Genomic DNA, 21,155 nt, shown 5'->3' on the forward strand with positions numbered 1-21,155 from the left:
ATTTTCCACTGGTGTAATCAAGATGCTTTTAAGCAACCAAAAGAAAAACTTTAGAAGTTAAGATTCTCATTTCATCACAACTCTTCTGGGCAATTTAAAAAGTCTCTCGAAGAGTTAAATGCATGTTGGAGATAAATAAATTTTTGCTGACTGACTGCTAATTGCTACCTTACCTTCAGAATGCAAAAATGACAAGGATTTAAAAAATCAGCATAGGTTCAAGGATTATTAAAGTAGGAAATGTTCACTTTCAGAATATATTTTTTAAAAGACTAGACATGCTTTCTTAAGTTGTGACTTCTAATGAAAGCCAACATAACTACTGCGTCAAGATGATCATGGTTAGAGAAGGTTTCCAGTAAGACCAGGCTAAGCGGCAGAACTGCACATGGTATTCTCATGAGCTATCTTCCCCTGACTCTCAGGTTTTCAGAAACTTAGCGTGGTTATACTACAGCTTAAGTCGTATTTTAAAATCTACCTCTTGGGCTTCCCTGGTGGGCACAGTGGTTAAGAATCTGCCTGCCAATGCAGGGGACACGGGTTCGAGCCCCGGTCCAAGAAGATCCCACATGCTGTGGAGCAACTAAGCCCGTGCACCACAACTCCTGAGCCTGTGCTCTAGAGCCCACGAGCCACAACTACTGAGCCCGCGTGCCACAACTACTGAGCCCGTGCACCTAGAGCCCGTGCTCTGCAACAAGAGAAGCCACCGCAATGAGAAGCCCGCGCACCACAATGAAGAGTAGCCCCCACTCGCCGCAGCTAGAGAAAGCCCACGTGCAGCAACCAAGATCCAATGCAGCCAAAAATAAAATAAATTTATTTTAAAAAATCTACCTCTTTATTTAATTGAAGAAAATGCAAACGTTCTAACAGGAAATATAAGCTATTAATACTGGCCTCCCATCATGTGACCATGTCCATTTTTGGAAATGTCTTTTGTATGACTCACTGTGTAACTTTAGGTAAATAGCTTAACCTCTCTGTTCCTAGGTAAAAAGAAGAGGTGAGATTATAAATAATTCCAATTTCCTTCCAACATCAGGAAAATCCATCTACCATATCAAAAATAATGAAGAGATTTTGTTTGAAAGATAGATACTTAACTCACTTAGGAGTAATGTCAATTTTGATTTTTCAGCAATCAAAAACCTAAATGCCTGTAGTGAGAACTTTAAGACAAATCAGTATGTTCATTTAAACTGAAACCTTTTTCAAGCAACCTCTGATATGATAAATTATTACCTCTCAACACTTACTGAGAGTCTACTTCTAGTATAAAACTCCACCTCACACCCTTCCACTTACCCAGCAAACACATATCTCACCCCCACTGCTCTTCATAAGAAATGCAGAGATAGAAGCAACAGAAAGGACCCTGCACAGGCCATGAGTTTTCAATTCCCTCACAGAAAACAGAGAGGTTAGGAGGCATCTCCAGAGACTATGAATGGACCTACGATTACATCAGACATGAATTCATGTCTCCATTACACCTACCTCAGAGACTGGAATGCAACCCATAAAAAAAAAAACGAAGAAGAGATTTTCCTCAGAAGTTCCTCAATACATTCTGTGTCTATAATCAATCCCTGAATTCCAACTCTCCACACAACCAAACATTTCACAAAAAAGAGAAAAAAGAAGTAGCATGTCTAGTCAGGGCCAGGAAATGCACCTTCCAGTCAGTTACTACCTGAGTCAGGCCCAGTGAGTTTGGGGTTGTAAAAGCAGGTTTCTAAAACAGTGATATTATGTCCTCTTATATGAAGTTAAGAGCCGGAAGACACAATTTGCACACACGGCATGAGTTGGGAGAGGGCAGACTTGAGAAAAACCAAACAAGAGATGGACCCCAGTGTGTCAGCATGTACAGAGAACTGGTGAGAAAACTTTTAAGACCTTGGGCAAATGCCCCATAAAAGGTTCTCAAATTTATTGTGTTCTTACTTAGTGTGCCTGTCTTCTTCAGAGCCATCTGTTAATTATAGCATGGCGTCCATACAGTATTTCTCACCAAATATTTAACACACCTTATCCTTCGGGTATGATTTGACAAGTGGAAAAAAAAAAAAACACAAAAAACATGTTTCCAGGATGCTGACACTGTCTTTATGAGTAAAATGAGGTTTAGTCAACCCAAGAGAAGTCTGCTGACCCTGGTGCCTGGCTTGAGGTTCTTCAGTGAGACAGACAGGGTCCATTCGTACCACACCCTACTTTTGTAACATTCTCCCTACTGTTCACGGCCTGCCCCAACTTGAATGGGAAAACCACTGCAAGTTGAAACAGGGCAACTGCACAGAAAGTAATCATGGCTCCTCTCCACGAGAGGCTTACGATCTAGATGAGGACCCAGTGAGCACAGCTGCATTGTACTGCGGAAAGGCCTTGGGCTTTCAACAGACAAACCTGGTTTTCACTCCAGCTCTACCACGTCATAGGCCCACGCCCTTTGGGTAAGTAATCCTGAAACCCACACTTGTCTGTGCAAGGTGGACAGGATATCCACCTTGCTGGGTTACTGTCAAGATCGAATGACAGAACACATGTCAAGTACTCAGCAGAGTGCCTGGCATACAGTAGGTGCTCAGTAAATGCCAGCGCTTTATCTCTTTCCTGGATAGAAAGAACATGCAGATACAAAGACTTACAAAGCAACACAGACACACAGCTACAGCTCTAAGGAGAAGAGCGGTACAGAAGTAATTCAAAGTAGCTGAGGAGGTCAGAAAGTTCTAGATCATTCTCACCAGAAATGACCCTTGAGGGGCAGCTCCATAGAGCTTAGGTTCCCCTAAGTTCTCCGGCACCCGAAACAATGTGGAAATATATCCTCGCCTCTCCTGTGGACTCAAGAAAAGACGTCTCAGAAGTGTTAACTTAATGAGTCTTCATGGAAGGAGGAAAAACTGCTTGTCCATATTCTTTGCACAATCACAATCACTAAATGGCAATGCTTTATGTTTTAAGATTCTTAGATAATTATGATATATTCAAGAAAGTAAGATACTGTTTTCCAAATCCAACTCCTCTCAAAAATTAGAGAGGGCACCCTTCTTGCAGACGGCCACGGTGCTTTGGTTTTTGTTTTTTAAGCGAATGATGACTCTGGAACATTCGCTCATACTTGGAAGAGAAGAGAGTTTACAATTCAGTTTAGGATACCCTTTGAGTCTAATGTGAAAATTTCTCAAATATTTCTACCAAAATAGTTCAACAGGGCTCAGAGCCTAATAATAAGCTGAGAGATTTTATCAGCGCTACGTGACTAAAGGTACTCTGAATGCTTGGGGAGCAACCAAATGTTTTTAACAAGTTGGTTACTATGTAACTACAAAACAGGAGCCTCCCACGCAATTCTAGAATTACTTCAGGCTCTCCAGGGAATTTTTTTTCCAATTGATAGCTAAAAATCATCTGACGTAGTTACCTGTAGTATCAATACTATTTTAAGCAAAAAGATATGAAAAATAAATAAGAATGGATGGAAACTAATCTTTTTTAGTCTGTGACCTTAAGCAAGGCCAGTCACCCCTTGCGGTTAAATAATGGCAATATTATTAAATATTCACCAACTTCACAACTAAATGCTTTTTGTGAAGGTCACACTTGCCCATAGAGCAGAAAGAACACAAGCTATGGAGCTGCCCTGTCTGGTAGGGTGGCCACCAGCCACATGTGGCTATTAAGCAGGAGAAATGTGGCTAGTCCAATCTGTGCTGTGTCAGTGGAAGACCTCAAAAACTTAGTAGGAAAGAAAGACTATAAAATATCTCATTAATTTTATATTGTAGAGATGTTGAAATAATATTTTAGCTATGTAGGGTAAACTAAAATATATTACTAAGATGAATTTCACTTGCTTCTGTTTTTTTTTAATGTGGCTACTAGTACATGTAAAATGACATTTGCAGAAGGATAAATATCATATGATATTGCTTATATGTGCAATCTAAAAAAAATGGAACAAATAAGTGTATTTACAAAACAGAAACAGAGTCACAGATGTAGGAAACAAACTTACGGTTACCAGGCGGGGAAAGAGGGGGAGGGATAAACTGGGAGATTGGGACTGACATACATACATTACTATATATAAAATAGATAACTAAGGACTTACTATATATAGCACAGGGACCTCTATTCAATACTCTGTAATGACCTATTTGGGAAAAGAATCTAAAAAAGAATGGATATATGTATATAAATATATATGTATGTATAAATGATTCTTCACTTTGCTGTACAGCAGAAAGTACACAACACTGTGAATCAATTATACTCCAAGAGGGAGGAGATTTGGGGATGTATGTACATGTATAGCTGATTCACTTTGTTCTACAGCAGAAACCAACACACCATTGTAAAGCAATTATACGCCAATAAAGATGTTAAAAAAATACATCAAAAAAAATTTTTTTAAGGCAAAAATAAAATGACATTTGCTGTCTGCATCATGTGCTCGGTGAGGGACAGTGCTGGGTGAGGGTGTTTCTGTTTCAGCTACGCCAGGGTGACCGACCCCTCTGGGCATCGCTCACCGTCTCTCTGCCTTGGGTTTCTTCTTTTGTAAGATGTTGAGAGCTTGGACTAGATGTCTTTTTTTTCTTTTTGAAGATTGTTATTTTTTTGATGTGGACCATTTTTTTTTTTGTCTTTACTGAATTTGTTACAATAATGCTTCTGTTTTATGTTTTGGTTTTTTCGCCCCAAGGCATGTGGGATCTTAGCTCCCTGACCAGAGCTCGAACCCGCACCCCCTGAATTGGAAGGCGAAGTCTTAACCACTGGACCGCCAGGGAAGTCCCGGACTAGACGTCTTTTAAAACCACTAGAATTCAAGAGTGCAAGAGTTATTGCTGGTGGAGAAAAGACACAGGACAGGCTGATGGCAGTGTTGGAACCAGGAGGCAAAGCAGCTTCCCTAGAGCTGAGCTCCGGATGGGGGCCTAAGAAAAGCCCAGGGCATCCCTTACAGCCACCCAGCAGCTCATGTGCCCCGAGCCTAGAGACAGGGCTCTTCTACCTCTGCCGCCTGCCACCAGCAGCTGACAGGAGAATTTGAGGAAAGCCCTGCCCCGTGTGGGGCTGGCTGCAGGGCTCAGCACGTGCACCACCTATTAGCAGATGAGCTGGTCTGTAGCAGCACAGCCCATGGCTGGCAAGCTGTCAGCTTAAGCCCGGGGTGCAGTGGGACAGAAACACATTACGGCTGCCAAAGGCTGACTTCACCGATGTGCCATACATCCACTCCGCAGGAGCCCGACAAGTGGAAAAACACCAACGCTGTACTCATACAGTGTTTGCAAGACCTAATCCAAATTCTAGCAAACCCGGATTTGGGGGTTTATCACACTCCTGAAAGAAGCATTTTTTTAAAATGCAAATAACTATCAGTTTCATCTGAAGTGTTATTTGCTATATCTTTTGTTTTCCAGAATCAGTTAAAATGGAACCTTCTGAATTAACTTGGATTGAAAGCCCCTCACTGGCACGGCACTTGGGAGTCCTCGCAATCGGTCCAAAGCCACCTTCTTGGTCCACTGTCCATGATTTCACAGCAGCCTTCAGCAAACAGTTTGGGGGGCATCTATCTTGTGCCAAGCACTGCGATAAAACAGCAAGTAGCACGCAGTTCCGGTCTGGAAGCAGCTCTCAAGGTGTGGCGGGTGTTGGCCTGGAGAACGCCAAGTGAGAAGACAAATGTGGTTCCATGAAAATTCAGTGATACGTAGGGGGTGCTGGCCTTAGGAGCACCCAACCCTGGCTTGGAGGATCCGGGAAGGCTTTTGGAGGAAGTGACATCTACCTTGGCTAAGAACTGACCAAGAGAAGAAGAGAAGGAAGAAACAGTCCTTGTGGAAAGGGTGATGTGCTCAAAAGTCTGTAAGTGAAAATGAACAAGGCTGGGGTTCAGAGGGTAAAGGGGCCAGGGGCAAGAGATGAACCTAGAGAGGTATGCAGGGCCCAGACTCAGCAGGGCCTTGAACACTCTGGGAAGGAGGTGACCATGGCCTAAATCTAAGCCGTGGCCTCGAGGACGCAGTGCCCAGCCTCACTCCACCTAGCCTCAATGGGATTGTACTGCTTCACACTCCCCAGGCATGCCGTGCACTCCCGGGCGGTCAGGCCTTTGCACAAGCTGTCCCTTCTCTCTCGAGTGCCTCCTCTGTCCCTTACATGGACTTACGTAAGGCGCCTCTCAAAGGTCTCTTCCTGTACAAACCCTTCCCAACCCCAAGACTGAATCAATCAGTCAGTTCCTACGCCATGCACTTACTTCCTGTAATAGAGACTTTGTGGAGAGCAGGATGTCTGCCCAAATTAACATCTGACTTCTTTCGGAATCACCCCTCTCGGTGGCAGCCGAGCAGCCATGTCCGGGCAATGTGACCATGTGCCTGGGGCATCGCTGACCAAGGCAGGAGAGGACGCTGGAACCAGGTCTCGCCTCTCTCACTCAGAAACCAAGGCTGAGACATGCTAGTAGGTCCTGCTATGTGCTTTATCTGGGGGGACATTTAAACTTGGGATCTATGGGCTAGGTGACCTCTCCATTGTATGGAGAAGTACAGAAAGCTGAGCAAGAAAACCAGTGGCTTCCGTGGTTCTTGACAAGTTTCCAGTACCTTGTTCTAGTCACTCACGATCCCTGACCCGATGTCATGGTGCTAGTGACGTGAAGACCCCTGTATCCTTATGACTCATCCCAGCTCTTGGTGTGAGCTAGTTGGAATGGGTTTCAGATACTGCCGTCCTGAAAAAGGTACTCTTTTCAGGGCTCTCTTGCCTTTATACAGGAATTACTCACTTCTGTCCTAAAATCAAAGTGGATACATATGTGACATGGGGGCTGTCACTTTCAGAGCCAATTCCAGATGAACACAGGACCATGGAGTCATAGCACTCTTTATCTGGGCCTCACAAGCCATCACCCCAGTGTTCCAGGTGGCCCTGAAAAAATTAACTGGAACTGGCACAGAAGAGAAAAGTTATTGGCCATCAATGTTCTAGATTGGAATCTACTTGAAGGAAGGTATCATGTCCTTTTCACGGTTGTAATCACAACATCCAGCGTTGTGCTGGACACAAGGGCAGTACGGAAGAACGCTTGTTGGAGGATAAATTATGACAATTATGGTTTAGACCAGTTGCTCATTCTTGCCTCTTCATTCACCCAAGATATCTCAGCTCAACAGAAGTACAGAAAGAACTCCTTCTTTCCCATTTTAGAAACAAGGTCAGTACTTCAATTAGTAGTGAAGGAGGTGACATCTCGGCCTCAGGTACACACTTACAAGCCATCTCTGCCTACCTATAACTTGTTCTTCTTTCTTCTCCCTGAGGAAATGGACACATTTTAAAGTTACATCAATTTGGAGCAACGGTTCCTAAAATCCTTAGAGAATCAGAGCATTCTCTTCTTTCCCAGTTAATTATATACATTCATAAAGTTTGGCCTACTAACTTACTTGCAGATTATTTTGCCAGTGTGTCCATAATTTATCACACATTTATTTATGCAATCTGAAAAAAAAAAAGTGATCTAAATACCATAGGATAATCTGTAAACTTCAGGAACTGTAAATCCTGCAAACTTCAGGAAGTGTAAACTACAGGAAACCTGTAAATTTCAGGAACTCCGTCACAGCAAAGCCATGATTATTCCTTTCCCCACTTAATGTCTCTATCATGTACAGACCTTCCCACGGACATGATCCCCCTCCTTGACTCACTGGAGCAAAAAGTCTTTCTGACTACCTTGATAGGCTACAATTAGTAAATAAATGAAAAGGGCATCTTAAAAATCAGTAACATACCAACTCCATTAACTGTTTGAGCTGACCTATCTCTTCAGGCAGCGATCCAAGTTTGTTGTTACTTGCAATTAAGACTTTGAGAGGCAGACCACACAGGCAGGCCGGCAGGGCGGACAGCTGATTCCGACTGCGAAGAAATACAAGAACTCTGGTAAACAGGCAGGCTACTTCATACTGTTTGTGAACATGTTTTTTTAACAAACAAGGAGAAAGGAGTGACCGAAGAAAACATTTTGCAAATATAAAAAGTCTGATAAACTTTTATAGAAACGCAAATCCCAAGTGTATAAGAAAATAAAAAATAGTTTTTAAAAAAGAGAGGCATAGGCAGTTTTAAGGGAAACAACTTTTTCCAGCACAAGGAACCCTATCAAGTCCCCTGCGGACGCTAAGCTGTTGGCCAGCCTGAGAGCATATGGGCAACACAGGCTGTACCACCAATAGCAACGGGAAGCTGGTGCCAACTGTTCCCTTTCTTACAGTGTGAGAGGGAGATTTCAGCGAGGTCGAAAGCAACCAGCCCAGCGCAGGGAAGCAACATCGCATCCATCTTAGTAGTGACAAGGAAGATCATTTTGCTGTAACTCACAAAACCACCGGGCCCATTTCCAACATTTTGATTCAGTTTCCTTTTGTTAAAGCAAGAGCTCTGTGGTTAAATTCTGCTTGGGTTATCTGTGAAAGAGCTAATTAAAAAAGAAAAAGGAAAGTTGGCCTTCTGGCAAAAGCGAAGCTGGAGCCAAGAGAGGTTCAGTTTCACAGAGGAGCCTGAAAAGGGTGAGTCCAGGCCTCACCTCTGCTCTTCATCAAAAGGTCTCTACGTAATGGTCCACACTGAGAAGTCTTTAAATTTCCCATCATCAATGCTAGTTGACTGAGAGACGGGAAAATATCGGATAAATGAAACCTATGAATCACCCATAAGGATAGGTCAGCCATTTATTTACCTTCCCCTCCACAAGGAGCCCTTTTCCTGCTATCAAGTAAGGAGACAGATGGTTTTCAGTTTCCCTTTCTTTCTCAGCCATTCTGCTGAGGGAGCCAACCACCAGGCAGTGAAATATCTACAAATCTGTCTCTGGAACTTCTGTGTGTATTCGCACACATGTGTGAGACTTCGGAAGCTGTGGTATAGTACCGTGTGTGTATTTGTGGGTGTGTGTATGTCTTTGTGTGTGAGAGACGGGAACAGACAGATAGACTGGAAACACACCAAAATGTTATCAGTAGCCATTTGGGGGGAGTAGGTACAGTGAGTGGATTTTATTTTCTTTATTATACTTTGCTGTATTTTCCAAAATTCCTACAAAGTGCTTTCATAATTCGGGAAGAAATATCATTATAAAAAGAAACTTCACTTGGATACTGGTTACATGCGTAACTTACTTGATAGCAGGAAAAGGACTCCTTGTGGAGGGGAAGGTAAATAAATGGCCGACATATCCTTATGGGTGATTCATAGATTTCATTTATCCGATATTTTTCTAGGTGTGAAAATTCATGAAGATGTACACTTACAATCTGTGCACTTTTCCACACGTATGTTATAGTTCAGTGGAACCTTTTACTCCCTCACCCTCCCATGTGAGGGGGTGGGTGTCCGATTAGGAAAGGCTGTCTCTAATGGACGGGCTCAGAAAAAGCAGGTGCTGTGCTGTGAAAATAGCCTTTCCAACCTGGGTGCCCCCCTGTGACCACCATGACCAGGTGCCTGATGCCAGGTAACCATACTCTAGCAAGAAAACGTAGAGTCATGTCTTCTCTCCCTTGCCCAGATGTGAAAAGAAAACTCTTTGCAAAAAGGCACAGAAGGAAAAGAGCTTTCTCTCAGGGGGTCCACCAGAGGGGGAAGGAGAGTGAGAGCCCTGAGGGTGGAGGTTGTATCTCCTGGTGCTGGAAGGACCAGCTGGCTCTTAGCTTCCCCCTGGTTAGGATACCAGGCTAGAATAGGGGCAATGGGCTCGCCCTGACACTCTCTCCTGATGTCTGGGGGCAGTGGAAGGGGAAGCCAGGGCTACCAGGCCGTCTTTCTGTGCCCTCACACCCCTCGCGCTGCCCCCTCTCAGCTGCAAGAGCCCAGTGGGGCTCCTCGGTCTTGAGGAGGGGGCCTTCCCAGTGCCCTGCTGGGACAGCTTTCTTCAAGCTCCAGAACAGTTTCCTGAGACACTCCCTCTGGAAAGGAGAGCTCGGTTTATTAAAAGGCGGCAAGTAAATAATTTGGAATTTGTGGTTTAAAATATTCCTTGATATACAATTTCACATAGTGAGACTGCTCAATTAAAACGTTAATACGGTAATTCTCTTACTCTGGAGCCATAGTTGAACTTCCTTTGGAAGAGAGGATAACGGCAACAAAGATAAGTATTTTTAGAAATTTCTACGCTCCTATTTTCCACAGAATCAACAATTACAGTTGGAGACCTTTCCTGTGTTTCTCTGCTTGCAAACTCGGATTTAAAGTATTCCCAGTCTCACCACCTCAATGCAGGCATGTCATCAGATTCGCAGGTATTGCATTGGGAGGCGTCTATATACCATGTGAGCAATGCAGTGAAGCTTCTGCTCCTGCAGACACGGGAGCATTTGAAATGACCTGGGATTATTCCCACCGCAGTTCTTCCAGGATGGGTAACCAATTTAAAATAAAATGTAGGCTTGGGAAAGCATTTGCGGTTTCTTTGATGGGGATGAATGCTTTTCATGATTAAAGCAGCTGATGGAATAGCCTGTTTATTTAGGCCCTACACATTCCCCTATCTATACTGTAGTGAATCACCTGTAGGCAAATCGAGATGCCAGGACTAGTCATAATACAGCATGCCACAGGCCTGGGGCACATTTCTTCTATTTCATCCATCCCGTTCCCTCAGCCTGTACTTTGTATATTTTATCACAGGATGTTCCTGTATTACTGGTAATTTCCCCCATAGAAAAAGGAAATACACATGCACACAAAAACCCATTAGCTCTCCAGCAAATATTTATAAAGAAGAGGAGAAACTGCACGCCCTTTAATCCTCTCCCCACTAAAGACCACAACAGCAGCCTGAGCTTTTTGAAACTACTCATCTGGCAGCAATTTTTCTCAAGCAAGTAAGTGCCTCAGGCCACAATCCACCACTCTGGCCCCCGCGTGTCTCCTGCAGCCCTCTGCACTATGAACAGGGCCTTGAAAGAAACAATGGTTAAAAATAAGACCGTCCAGCATCTGATCAGGTAATGGCCAACATTTATTTTCAAATCCAGCCTGGGAGTCACATCTGAAAGCAATATATTTAAAAAGAAAAAGATTTTTTAAACTCACTCATTACAAAAGAGTAAATCAATGGGGGAAAAGGGCCACTTATTCAGAAGTAGAAATTACAGATTCGGTCATGGTGGCCTGAGCCTTCCTGCCACCACAGAGCAGGGCCTCCCCAGAGTTTCTTGTCACTCTCCCTGCTCAGGCTGGGTGGAGGATGGTGCGAGGAGGAATGAGGAGGGGCAGGAAGGCAGCGGGCTCTTACCAGTCTGTGATTACTGCTAACGCTTTGTCTTCCTTCCTTCTCGGCTGAATGACTTCCTACTAGACTCACTGGTCTGTTTCCTCATTTCAGGGTGAAACAAGGCAGCTCATCATAACCTGAACAGTTCTGATAGCCTAAGTTTGCAGGCTAAATTCCTCTTCAAGTATCACTACCCTCGCTTAACAAAAGTCCTAAATTAAGGAGTTCACAAACCAAGTCACTTCTGCATGGTTTCACTTTTATTTATTTATTTTTAAAATAAAACTTATTTATTTTATTTATTTATTTTTGGCTGCGTCGGGTCTTGGTTGCTGCACGCGGCTTTTCTCTAGTTGCGGTGAGCGGGGGCTACTCTTCGTTGCGGTGCGCGGGCTTCTCATTGCGGTGGCTCCTCTTGTTGCGGAGCACGGGCTCTAGGTGTGTGGGCTTCAATACTTGTAGCTCACAGGCTCAGTAGTTGTGGCTCTCAGGCTCTAGTGCGCAGGCTCAGTAGTTGTGGCACACAGGCTTCGTTGCTCCGCGGCACGTGGGATCTTCCCGGACCAGGGCTAGAACCCATGTCCCCTGCGTTGGCAGGCTGATTCTTAACCACTGCGCCACCAGGGAAGCCCTGGTTTCACTTTTAGAGAGTGTTATTTTAATGTATTTTGACTATGGCCTTCCTTATTAATATCCATGCTTTCAGACTTAATTTTGGTATTTAACACTATTTATTACTGGTTTATCAGAAAGTTATTTTCCTTAATGTATGTGATGATAAAAACATGCTATAGTCTTACATGTGATTTTATTATCAGACATCATATGTGTTTTTATTCTACTGAAATAGATCCTTTCTGTAAGTGAATGGGTTCACTTAATAATGAAACATGGAACTCACTTAAAATAATTTATAGAAAGATTTCTATAACAGATTCACCTACTCAGTTGGTACAGAGATCACCAACTGTGGAATTAGAAAACCTGGGTTCAAATCTCATCTCTGCCATAATCGTCCATAGAACTTTAGGTAAGTCACCTACCTCTCTGACTCTGTCATCCATAAAACATAGATAATAATACCTACCTAACATGATACATGAGATTATGGATGTAAAAGTGCTTAGCCCAACACTAAATCCATATATTAAGGTTAAACCATTCCCAACACCACTGACGTAGCAAAGCAATGGGAGGTGACCAAAAAGAGCTTAATTAGGTTTTAGTTATTGATTTTATTTCCTAACTGCTAACATTTCAACCACTCTTAAACTAAGGTTGCATGTTCAATTTGTCAAAAACATATGCCAATTAAAGATGACCATTCGGAGGCATGTTGGGGAAAACCAGGCTGGTTTCAGGCCAAAACAAACCAAGTAACTCTTTCCAATCTGGAGAACCAGGACTAGAACAACAACAAAAAAATCACACGAATGACCTTTTCTCTCCCATCTTCTCTAATTCCAAGATCCTACCATTACTCTGGGAAAACATGAATACCCAGGGATCATCTCTATTTACTAGTTTCCACAAACTAACAGAAATAATAATGTGAAATCACTAACCTATTAAGAAAATGTCACAGTGTGCCTCTAAAGGGCACAGAGAAAGCAGGGCAGGCTTCATGGTATCGGCACCTCAGGCTCACCCTGTAGAGGTCTCAGGCAAGGAAGGGAATAAACAAGCACACAGGAGTTACTGTATATTGCTTGTTTGAATCACACTGTCTGTGCTTTTGGTACATGAACTACAGTGAAGAGCAGTTATTTTACTTGAGCCAAATAAGTTTCCTCTTGCACAGGGTACCTCACCTAATTTTGTTGTATGTTCTTTTTTGCATAAGCTGTTCGCCTTTAATTAAATGCAGAGTGATTTTTTTCTGGTGTGTGTTTGCCACTTGACTGTTACTTGTCTTCATGCCCACACAACAGTGAACAATATCCATAGAGAACTATTTCCTTTTTCCTGCTTGCTTCATTCTGAAAACCCACCATGGCAAAATTTCTCACCCTCATTTCCTCAAGTGACTAAATGCTTCCCCTGCATGGCCAGCCCTCCCTCTTCATTCCCACCATCCTCATATGCCTGAGACAAGGACCAGCAACGACCAGAGCCTGGCTTTAAGTTGCCTGGAGATATCTTGGTCAACTTTAATTTTGTAAATATACGTTCTATAAATATAGCTTTAATAATGTGTTACATGACATTTTTTAGATAGACATTCTATTGAAATTATGTATACGCATAAAATCTGGGAGTCCCCGTCTACATCTAACTTTGCAAGCAGTTCTGCTACCTACAACTTGAGGATGACAATCATCTGAAAACTTAAATGTTGCAAAACTAGAAACACAGAGTCATCATTTCAAGTGAATCTTAAACCAGTTTTGAACACCATACCAATCCATTTCACACACTACACAATAGGGCCATTCTTTGAGAAAGTAAAAGGCAACTTTAGAAAACTAAAAGAAAAGGAAGAAGCGAGCGTCTAAAGCAGCTCAGAATTCAGGCAAATTGCTGCACCAGCCATTTTGCTGTGCATACCTGCACCGTATTTGGCTTCTGCAACTGAACTGGTTTCCCACAATAACAGTCTATCAGTCTCCTCTTGAGTATAAATAAACCTTTGCTTAACATATTCTGGTTCTTTACACCCCTAACAGTCAGCAACCAGCACTACCAATGTCTGTAATTAGATTTCAAAGTGCAGTTATTGATAACTTGTCCCTTTCTCAGCTATTTCCTCTCCTTTTTGCTAAGAGCTCTTCAATTCTATAAGGACAAGTCTCTAAAAACTATTCTTTAAAGTTTCCTCTATAATATTTATCATCTCCTTCCTTCATTGTAAAATGGACCTAAGTGTTCAAAATCAAGGAAGCTTTAGATTTCAAAGAGAACTCAACACCTGATACTAGCAAGAATAATAATTGGCCAAACACCTCCAGAGGCAACAATGTAGATTTGAGGTTTTAAGTATTGAGACTGTAGAGGCCTGAGCCTTATGCAAAACATTGTTGCTGCCAAGTGGGAAAAGTACCACTAAATGGCTGGAAAAGATGTACTGGCACTGAAGAGAATCCTCCCACTTTTAGGAGCCATGTCCCAGGCAGAATGGACACCACCTTTCCGTTCCCAGGAAGGTACGCCTACCTTACCTTCTCCTCCATGCCACTCCACACCAAAGCCAGGGAAATAGATATTTTTTACTTTAACATTTTTCCCTGCCAAAAAAGAAAGGGCTATTGATGCTGACTGAAATGAGAACAGGCTGCTCAGATCAACTTTTACCCAGAGGGACTGAGTTAACAAAAATCATTCATAATAAAATTTAAGGTGCCTGAGCATTTTTGTTTATCACTTGAAGACGTGTGCCTCTCCATCCATTTCTAGGAATTTCTGAATGTGTAATGCAGGTAGACATGCATGAATATATTACTGTATATACATCCTCTTCTTCCCATGTATCCTTCCAAGTAAGTGAGTGTTCAGAAAGCTTCTCTCATGTAACTTGACAGCCAATAATAACTCAGTTCCACTTAACTGCTCTAAAACTTAAACAAATCAGCAGCATATCCTCTTTACTAAAAATGCTATAAAATCCATTTACTTTACTCAAATACTAGACCTCCTGCCACTATTTTTCTTAACCCATTTTGGAATCCATAAGATATAGTATGCCACAAACTTCATTCAACAATTCAACAAACATTTCTTGGGTGGTTATTATGTATAAGGCACTGCGTTAGGCACTTAGACCACTATTATTTTATTTATATTCACAATAATCCTGTAACATTAAACCCCCTACTTTTCAGACACAAAAACTGATGTTATTCAGTGAATTTAAATCACTTGCTCCAAGTTGCCTAGCTAATGCTAAGATATGAAACCATGTGGGTTGGGCTTTAGATCAAAGTCTGTGGTCTTCCCTCAATACAATACAGCTTCTTCTCACTTTACTTTGGAATAAAAAGTACAGGTAAACCAGGAAAACGGTAGGAGCAGAGCTCCAAATTCCAAACGGAGGCAACTGAGACACTAGACTGACAATTCAATGACTGATTTATATAAAAAGGGATGGAGGAAAGGGTCGAAGATCATCTCTGAGATTCCAAGCTGGAGGATAGGGTGCTGGAGAAAAGCAGTAGGAGCATGGCTAGGAACAAGGTTCCCAATATGCTAATTTGGGAAAGAAAAAATGGGCTTAGTTTAGCCCATGTTGAACTTTGAGGTGTTCCATCTAAGAGGAATTGAATTTTAGTCAATTGGGAAAATAAAGACTAGTGTTAAAATGAGTCAAAGTGACAGAGAATGTATTGGATACATACACATAAGGCATGAGGTCTGAGAGAGGTTTAAGGACCAAAGATGGGGCTTTGGGGAATACTAGCATTAAGGTGCAGGAAGAGAAAGAACGTCCAGACACAGGAATAGAGAAGAGACAGAAAGAAGTAGAAAAGTGAGCAGGAAAGCATGGGACCAAATCAAGGGAGGAAGATGCTACGGTATCAAATGCTGCAAGGAAGCCAACTATTTCCTACACTTACTGAGCGCCACTCTGCCCAAGAACCTGTTCTAAGTGCCGAGAAAATGTGAAATGTACATGAATCCTAAAGCTTAACTCCTATCAAGATAGATAACACCCCTCTGCGCTGGTATCCCCTACCTCCTACTTGAACGTGGATCTTATATTTTAAAAGTGCTGGAGCAGCAAATATTTCCTACTGGGTTTCTCAAGTTTAAGATAAAAAATGAGTGACTCAAGGAATAAAGAAAATGAGACTTCCTTTACGGGTCTTATCCTGTAAGGTGGAATGAAGGATTCCAGGCTCGTCCTAAACAACTCTTTAAACAAGTGTCTGCAGATTTGGACACCACTGTCAGATGCTCAAAGGTTGCCTCTGCCCAAGTCCCCGGGTGTCCTCTCCTGGTACTGAGGTCACAGTGGTGTCTTGCAGGGACGAATGCACCAGAGGGGCCACCACTAATATCAGTTTACTTAAATTCCCCGAAGATCATCCATTTAAATGGCCAAGGAAAAGGGAAAGCAATGCACTGCCTTCAAAGCGCTCTCACTATATCCTCAGACCTCCCTGCCCACCTACATGCAAACAGCCCTTCAGTCTTTAGAACACAGGATCTGAAAGGAAGAGTTTCACAGTCCCCACTGAACACCTCTTTATTTTTTTCTTCTACCTATAGTCCTGTTCAAATAGTTCACAGAGCTATACAGTTCTTGCACGTGGTGATATAAATTAAATGATTTGGTGTATCAGGAAAAACTGTGACTTTGAAATGGACAAAAACCATTACTGGGGGTCTTGTCTAGCACACCCTTCCAGATTATCTCTGCTATTCATTGTCCTTGAGTTACTGTACAACTCTGTGTTTGTAGAAATGGATTGTAATGCAAATCATTTTTGTCCACAGAAATACAGATGAATCATGATGAGTGTAGCGGAATTATAACTGACTACTGCCCTCTGGATACTGACCAGCTTTGCAACTATTTGTAAATTTACTTCAGCAAGCCCACTAATGTGTGTGTGTGTGTGTTGAATTCTCCTTTAAACAGGATATAACATTCTACGGGCTCCTTCATTAATTAATAGGTTAAATATAATCTTCGACAGATGTACATTTTATATTTGTATGAGAGACATGATTTTACCTTTTTTAAAAGAATTACCCTTTAACAGGTGATTAGTTTTAGCCATAGCGACTCTGGTGTTTCAACAATGAAATTTCAGGGCACACAATTTAATTTAAAGACCCAGCTGCTTTAGACTTTTGGTCAAGGTCATTCTTTTCCTCATTATATAATACAGAGCTCTCAGAAACTGAAAAAATCCCCTCACGCCCTCCAGAAAAAGTTCAATCTTATTAAGGAGCTGGGGAGAAAAAAAACCTTAAACTTGAGTACTAAGTGAGTGATTGATACATTCTTTGCACTTTTCAGTACTTATTTTTTCTCAAAATTAATTGCATATTTTAATTGATCATTAATAATAAACAAAATTCAGATTTATACATATTTAAAAGGTGCTAAATCAGCCTGGATGGCAGCTGTGTGGACACACTCCATGCTGTAGTAGTACTTCCTGGGCCTTTCTCTTTTCTACTCTCATTTCATCGTGTCTTTCAACACATCCAGTCCATACAGATATCTTGGCCTCTGAACAGGGCATCACGAAGGCACGTACTTTTTAACCTCGTCCTTTTTTAGACATGAGGTCAGTTCCTAAATCTTTAGGTGATAAACATTCTTCTAAATCAGTGTTTACAAAATGGTGTTCTGAAAAGCACACTCTAGGAGATGCTAAGTAGGTAGACCTGAGATGCTAAGTAGGTAGACCTGAGATGCTAAGTAGGTAGACCTGAGATGCTAAGTAGGTAGACCTCACAAAAAAAGGGAGGAGAGCTCTGAGAGCACAATATGTGGACTTTTTTTTTTTTTTTTTGCTGTACGCGGGCCTCTCACTGCTGTGGCCTCTCCCGTTGCGGAGCACAGGCTCCGGACGCACAGGCTCCGCGGCCATGGCTCGCGGGCCCAGCCGCTCCGCGGCATGTGGGATCTTCCGGGATAGGGGCACGAACCCGTGTCCCCTGCATCGGCAGGCGGACTCTCAACCACGGCGCCACCAGGGAAGCCCTGGACTTTTTGTTTTTAAAGCAAGCATATACCTACTAACATCCAACATAACACTTTTCCATCGACTATACTTTTAGGAAATGGTGTTCTACTTACACCCTATTGTATCTACTGGCATCAGTGCGGTTAGAAATACGTAACTTCTTTTCTCCTAGGGAATTTGGCAGGCAGGTTTTCTCCAGTTCTGTTGCTCTCTATTCATGAACAGAAGGACTAATCATTCAGTAGAATGGATCAATTTTCTCATATTATTTTCCCATCGCTTTCTGTGACGGTGTGCCAGTTGCCAAATGGGAGTTTCAGAAACACATTGCCTGATTTCATGAGGATAAGGTAGATAAGCTGGGATTAATAGATAATACAGTTCCCACACGATCCAACTCTCAAAATGACCCAAATCTTCTGGTTATTTGGATCTCACCATTCAGAGAGATCATCTCATTCCACCTGTTCTGACAGTCCATCTGGTGCAGAGAGTATAAAGGTATTGCAAGAGATGACAGGAGATGAAAAAAAAGCCTTACAGAATAACCTGCTCACCTCACAACCACTCCTTTTGTACCCTAAGCACCCAATCCCTTGACTCTTTCTAGATAAAGCACTACAGACTATGCATTTATTCTTGACTTTCTCGTCCATGAAAAAAAAAGGTGTTTGGAACTATTACACATGCTGAAACTCCTGGCTACATTATTTTATCAAGATTTCCCCTCCCTGAGTTCTCAGAGCACAAGCATTCTTTTCAGAAGTAGGATAATATTTTTAACATAATATTCTGCAATTTTCTAACCACTACAGTGTACGTTTTATTACTTTTGAAAATGAAGTGATGCATTTAGATCTGGATTGGGAAACTCAGAAAACCAATATTGCATCTCTTTTCTCAAAAGCAACTCCTATAAAAAACTTTATTTGCCCAGTTACTGTAACTGTTACTAACAAGCAACAAAGAACACTAAGAGAACAAAGGGAAGCCCTGGGTTGGCCATTATACCTCCAGACTGCAGTCAAATCCTACTTCCTTAAAGCCCTAATTCCAGGGAAGAAGGTATGGAGGATGCTGACAAGATAGAAAAAGCAGAGTTCAACAAAGGATTGAAGGTTAAGAAGTCAAATTCTCACAAACTTCAATTTAAGGTCGAAGGCAACAAGACTGGTTCTTATCAAGTTTTATAATAAAATAAACAACTCAAAGGAATTCAGGATTAAGTTGTTTTTAGACAACCAACAAAGTATACTACTATAAGAGTAAGAGAGTGCATAAGATTTCACTAATGAGTCAAAATGTATAGCTCCTGTGCTACACATCTCAATCACTAAGAGTCTTTTCCATTAAGGAATCCCATGGTGCTACGATTTTCCCTGCTTTCAAAGTATTACTGTACTTTCACTCTCAATAGGTTAAAGGCATATTCATGCTTGAAAAATATCCCAAATATAAAGAAATAAGAACGAATAAAGAGACTAAAAACTGTGAAGGAATGAGAGGTCTAACATATAACGAATAGGGAGTATACAAAGAAGACAGAAATGATAGAGAAATAGAGGAAGGCACAATATTAAAAAAATAAATTTTTCTAGAATTGATGAAAGACATGAATCTTCAGAGTCAGGATGCAAAATAAAGTGTATAGTCAGGTAAATCAAAACAATATATGCATATACATATCATAGCATAAAGTACAGAAACACCAAAGACAAAGATAAGGGAAGAAATCAAATGGAAAAATATAGAAGATTTTCTACAAACTTAAAATATGTAGACAAGCAAGGATTTTTCTGTAGCAAAACAGAGGCCAGAAGGCATAATGTCTTTGATATACAATAGAAAAAAACTGTCAACTTAAAACTTTATACTAATACAAATGAAAATTTTGTACAAATAATTTAATCTTCTAAGAATGAGGAAAGACACGTCAGAAAGAAGACTATTTACGAACCCTCACTGAATGAACTACTTAAGGATGCATATTATAAAGGAAGGAGAGTAAACCCTAAAATAAGTGAGATGCAAAAGCAACAGTAAGTTATACTTAGCGGATTTACTAGAACCCAGTACACAACACTTAGCATACGTTCGTTTCAAGCTCATGTGTAATATTTGTAAATTTAACTATGCATAGACTATAAAGCAAATATCAACCAATCTAAAGAATCAATATCAAACAAAATATTCTCCAAACACAATGCAATTAAACTAAAAATCAATTTTAAAAGGTAACTATAAAAATATATTCTATCTCCAAAATATACAAACAGCTCATGCAACTCAATATCAAAAAAACAAACAACCCAGTCAAAAAATGGGTGGAAGACCTAAACAGACATTTGTCCAAAGAAGACATACAGATGGTCATCAAACACATGAAAGATGCTCAACAAACACATGAAAGATGCTCAACATCACTAATTATTAGAGAAAGGCAAATCAAAACTACAATGAGATATCACCTCACACCAGTCAGAAGAGCCATCATCACAAAATCTACAAACAATAAATGCTGGAGAAGGGGTGGAGAAAAGGGAACCCTCTTGCACTGTTGGTGGGAATGTAAATTGATACAGCCACTATGGAGAACAGTATGGAGGTTCCTTAAAAAACTAAAAGTAGAACTACCATGTGACCCAGCAATCCCACTCCTGGGCATATACCCAGAGAAAACCATAATTCAAAAAGACACATGCACCCCAATGTTCACTGCAGGACTATTTACAACAGCCAGGACATGGAAAAAATCTAAATGCCCATCAACAGAGGAATGGATAAAGAAGATGTGGTACATATATATAAAGGAATATTACTCAGCCATAAAAAGTAATGAAATTGGGTCATTTTCATTTGTAGAGACAGGGATGGAACTAGAGACTGTCATACAGAGTGAAGTGAGTCAGAAAGAGAAAAACAAATATCATATATTAACGCATATATGTGGAATCTGAAAAAATTGGTACAGATGATCTTATTTACAGAAATAGAGGGCCTCCCTGGTGGCGCAGTGGTTGAGAGTCCGCCTGCCGATGCAGGGGATACGGGTTCGTGCCCCGGTCTGGGAGGATCCCATGTGCCGCGGAGCGGCTGGGCCCGTGAGCCATGGCCGCTGAGCCTGCGCATCCGGAGCCTGTGCTCCGCAACGGGAGAGGACACAACAGTGAGAGGCCCGCGTACCGCAAAAAGAAAAAAAAAAAAAA

At 41.6% G+C, this 21,155-nt stretch overlaps 1 protein-coding gene across 2 annotated transcripts in view; it reads right to left on the reverse strand.

Moving 5' to 3' along the window:
• Nucleotides 1–21,155, reverse strand: part of LRCH1 (leucine rich repeats and calponin homology domain containing 1) — a 193,609-nt gene that overhangs the window by 70,347 nt on the left and 102,107 nt on the right. For both annotated transcript variants that reach the window (XM_081214565.1, XM_081214566.1), the window contains exon 3: nt 7,827–7,953. In XM_081214565.1, coding sequence (XP_081070691.1) covers nt 7,827–7,953 — 127 coding nt within the window. The remainder of the gene's footprint in view (nt 1–7,826; nt 7,954–21,155) is intronic.

The sequence above is a fragment of the Mesoplodon bidens genome (genome assembly GCF_964165515.1).
Source record: "Mesoplodon bidens genome assembly, chromosome: 17".
Taxonomy (NCBI): Eukaryota; Metazoa; Chordata; class Mammalia; order Artiodactyla; family Ziphiidae; genus Mesoplodon; species Mesoplodon bidens.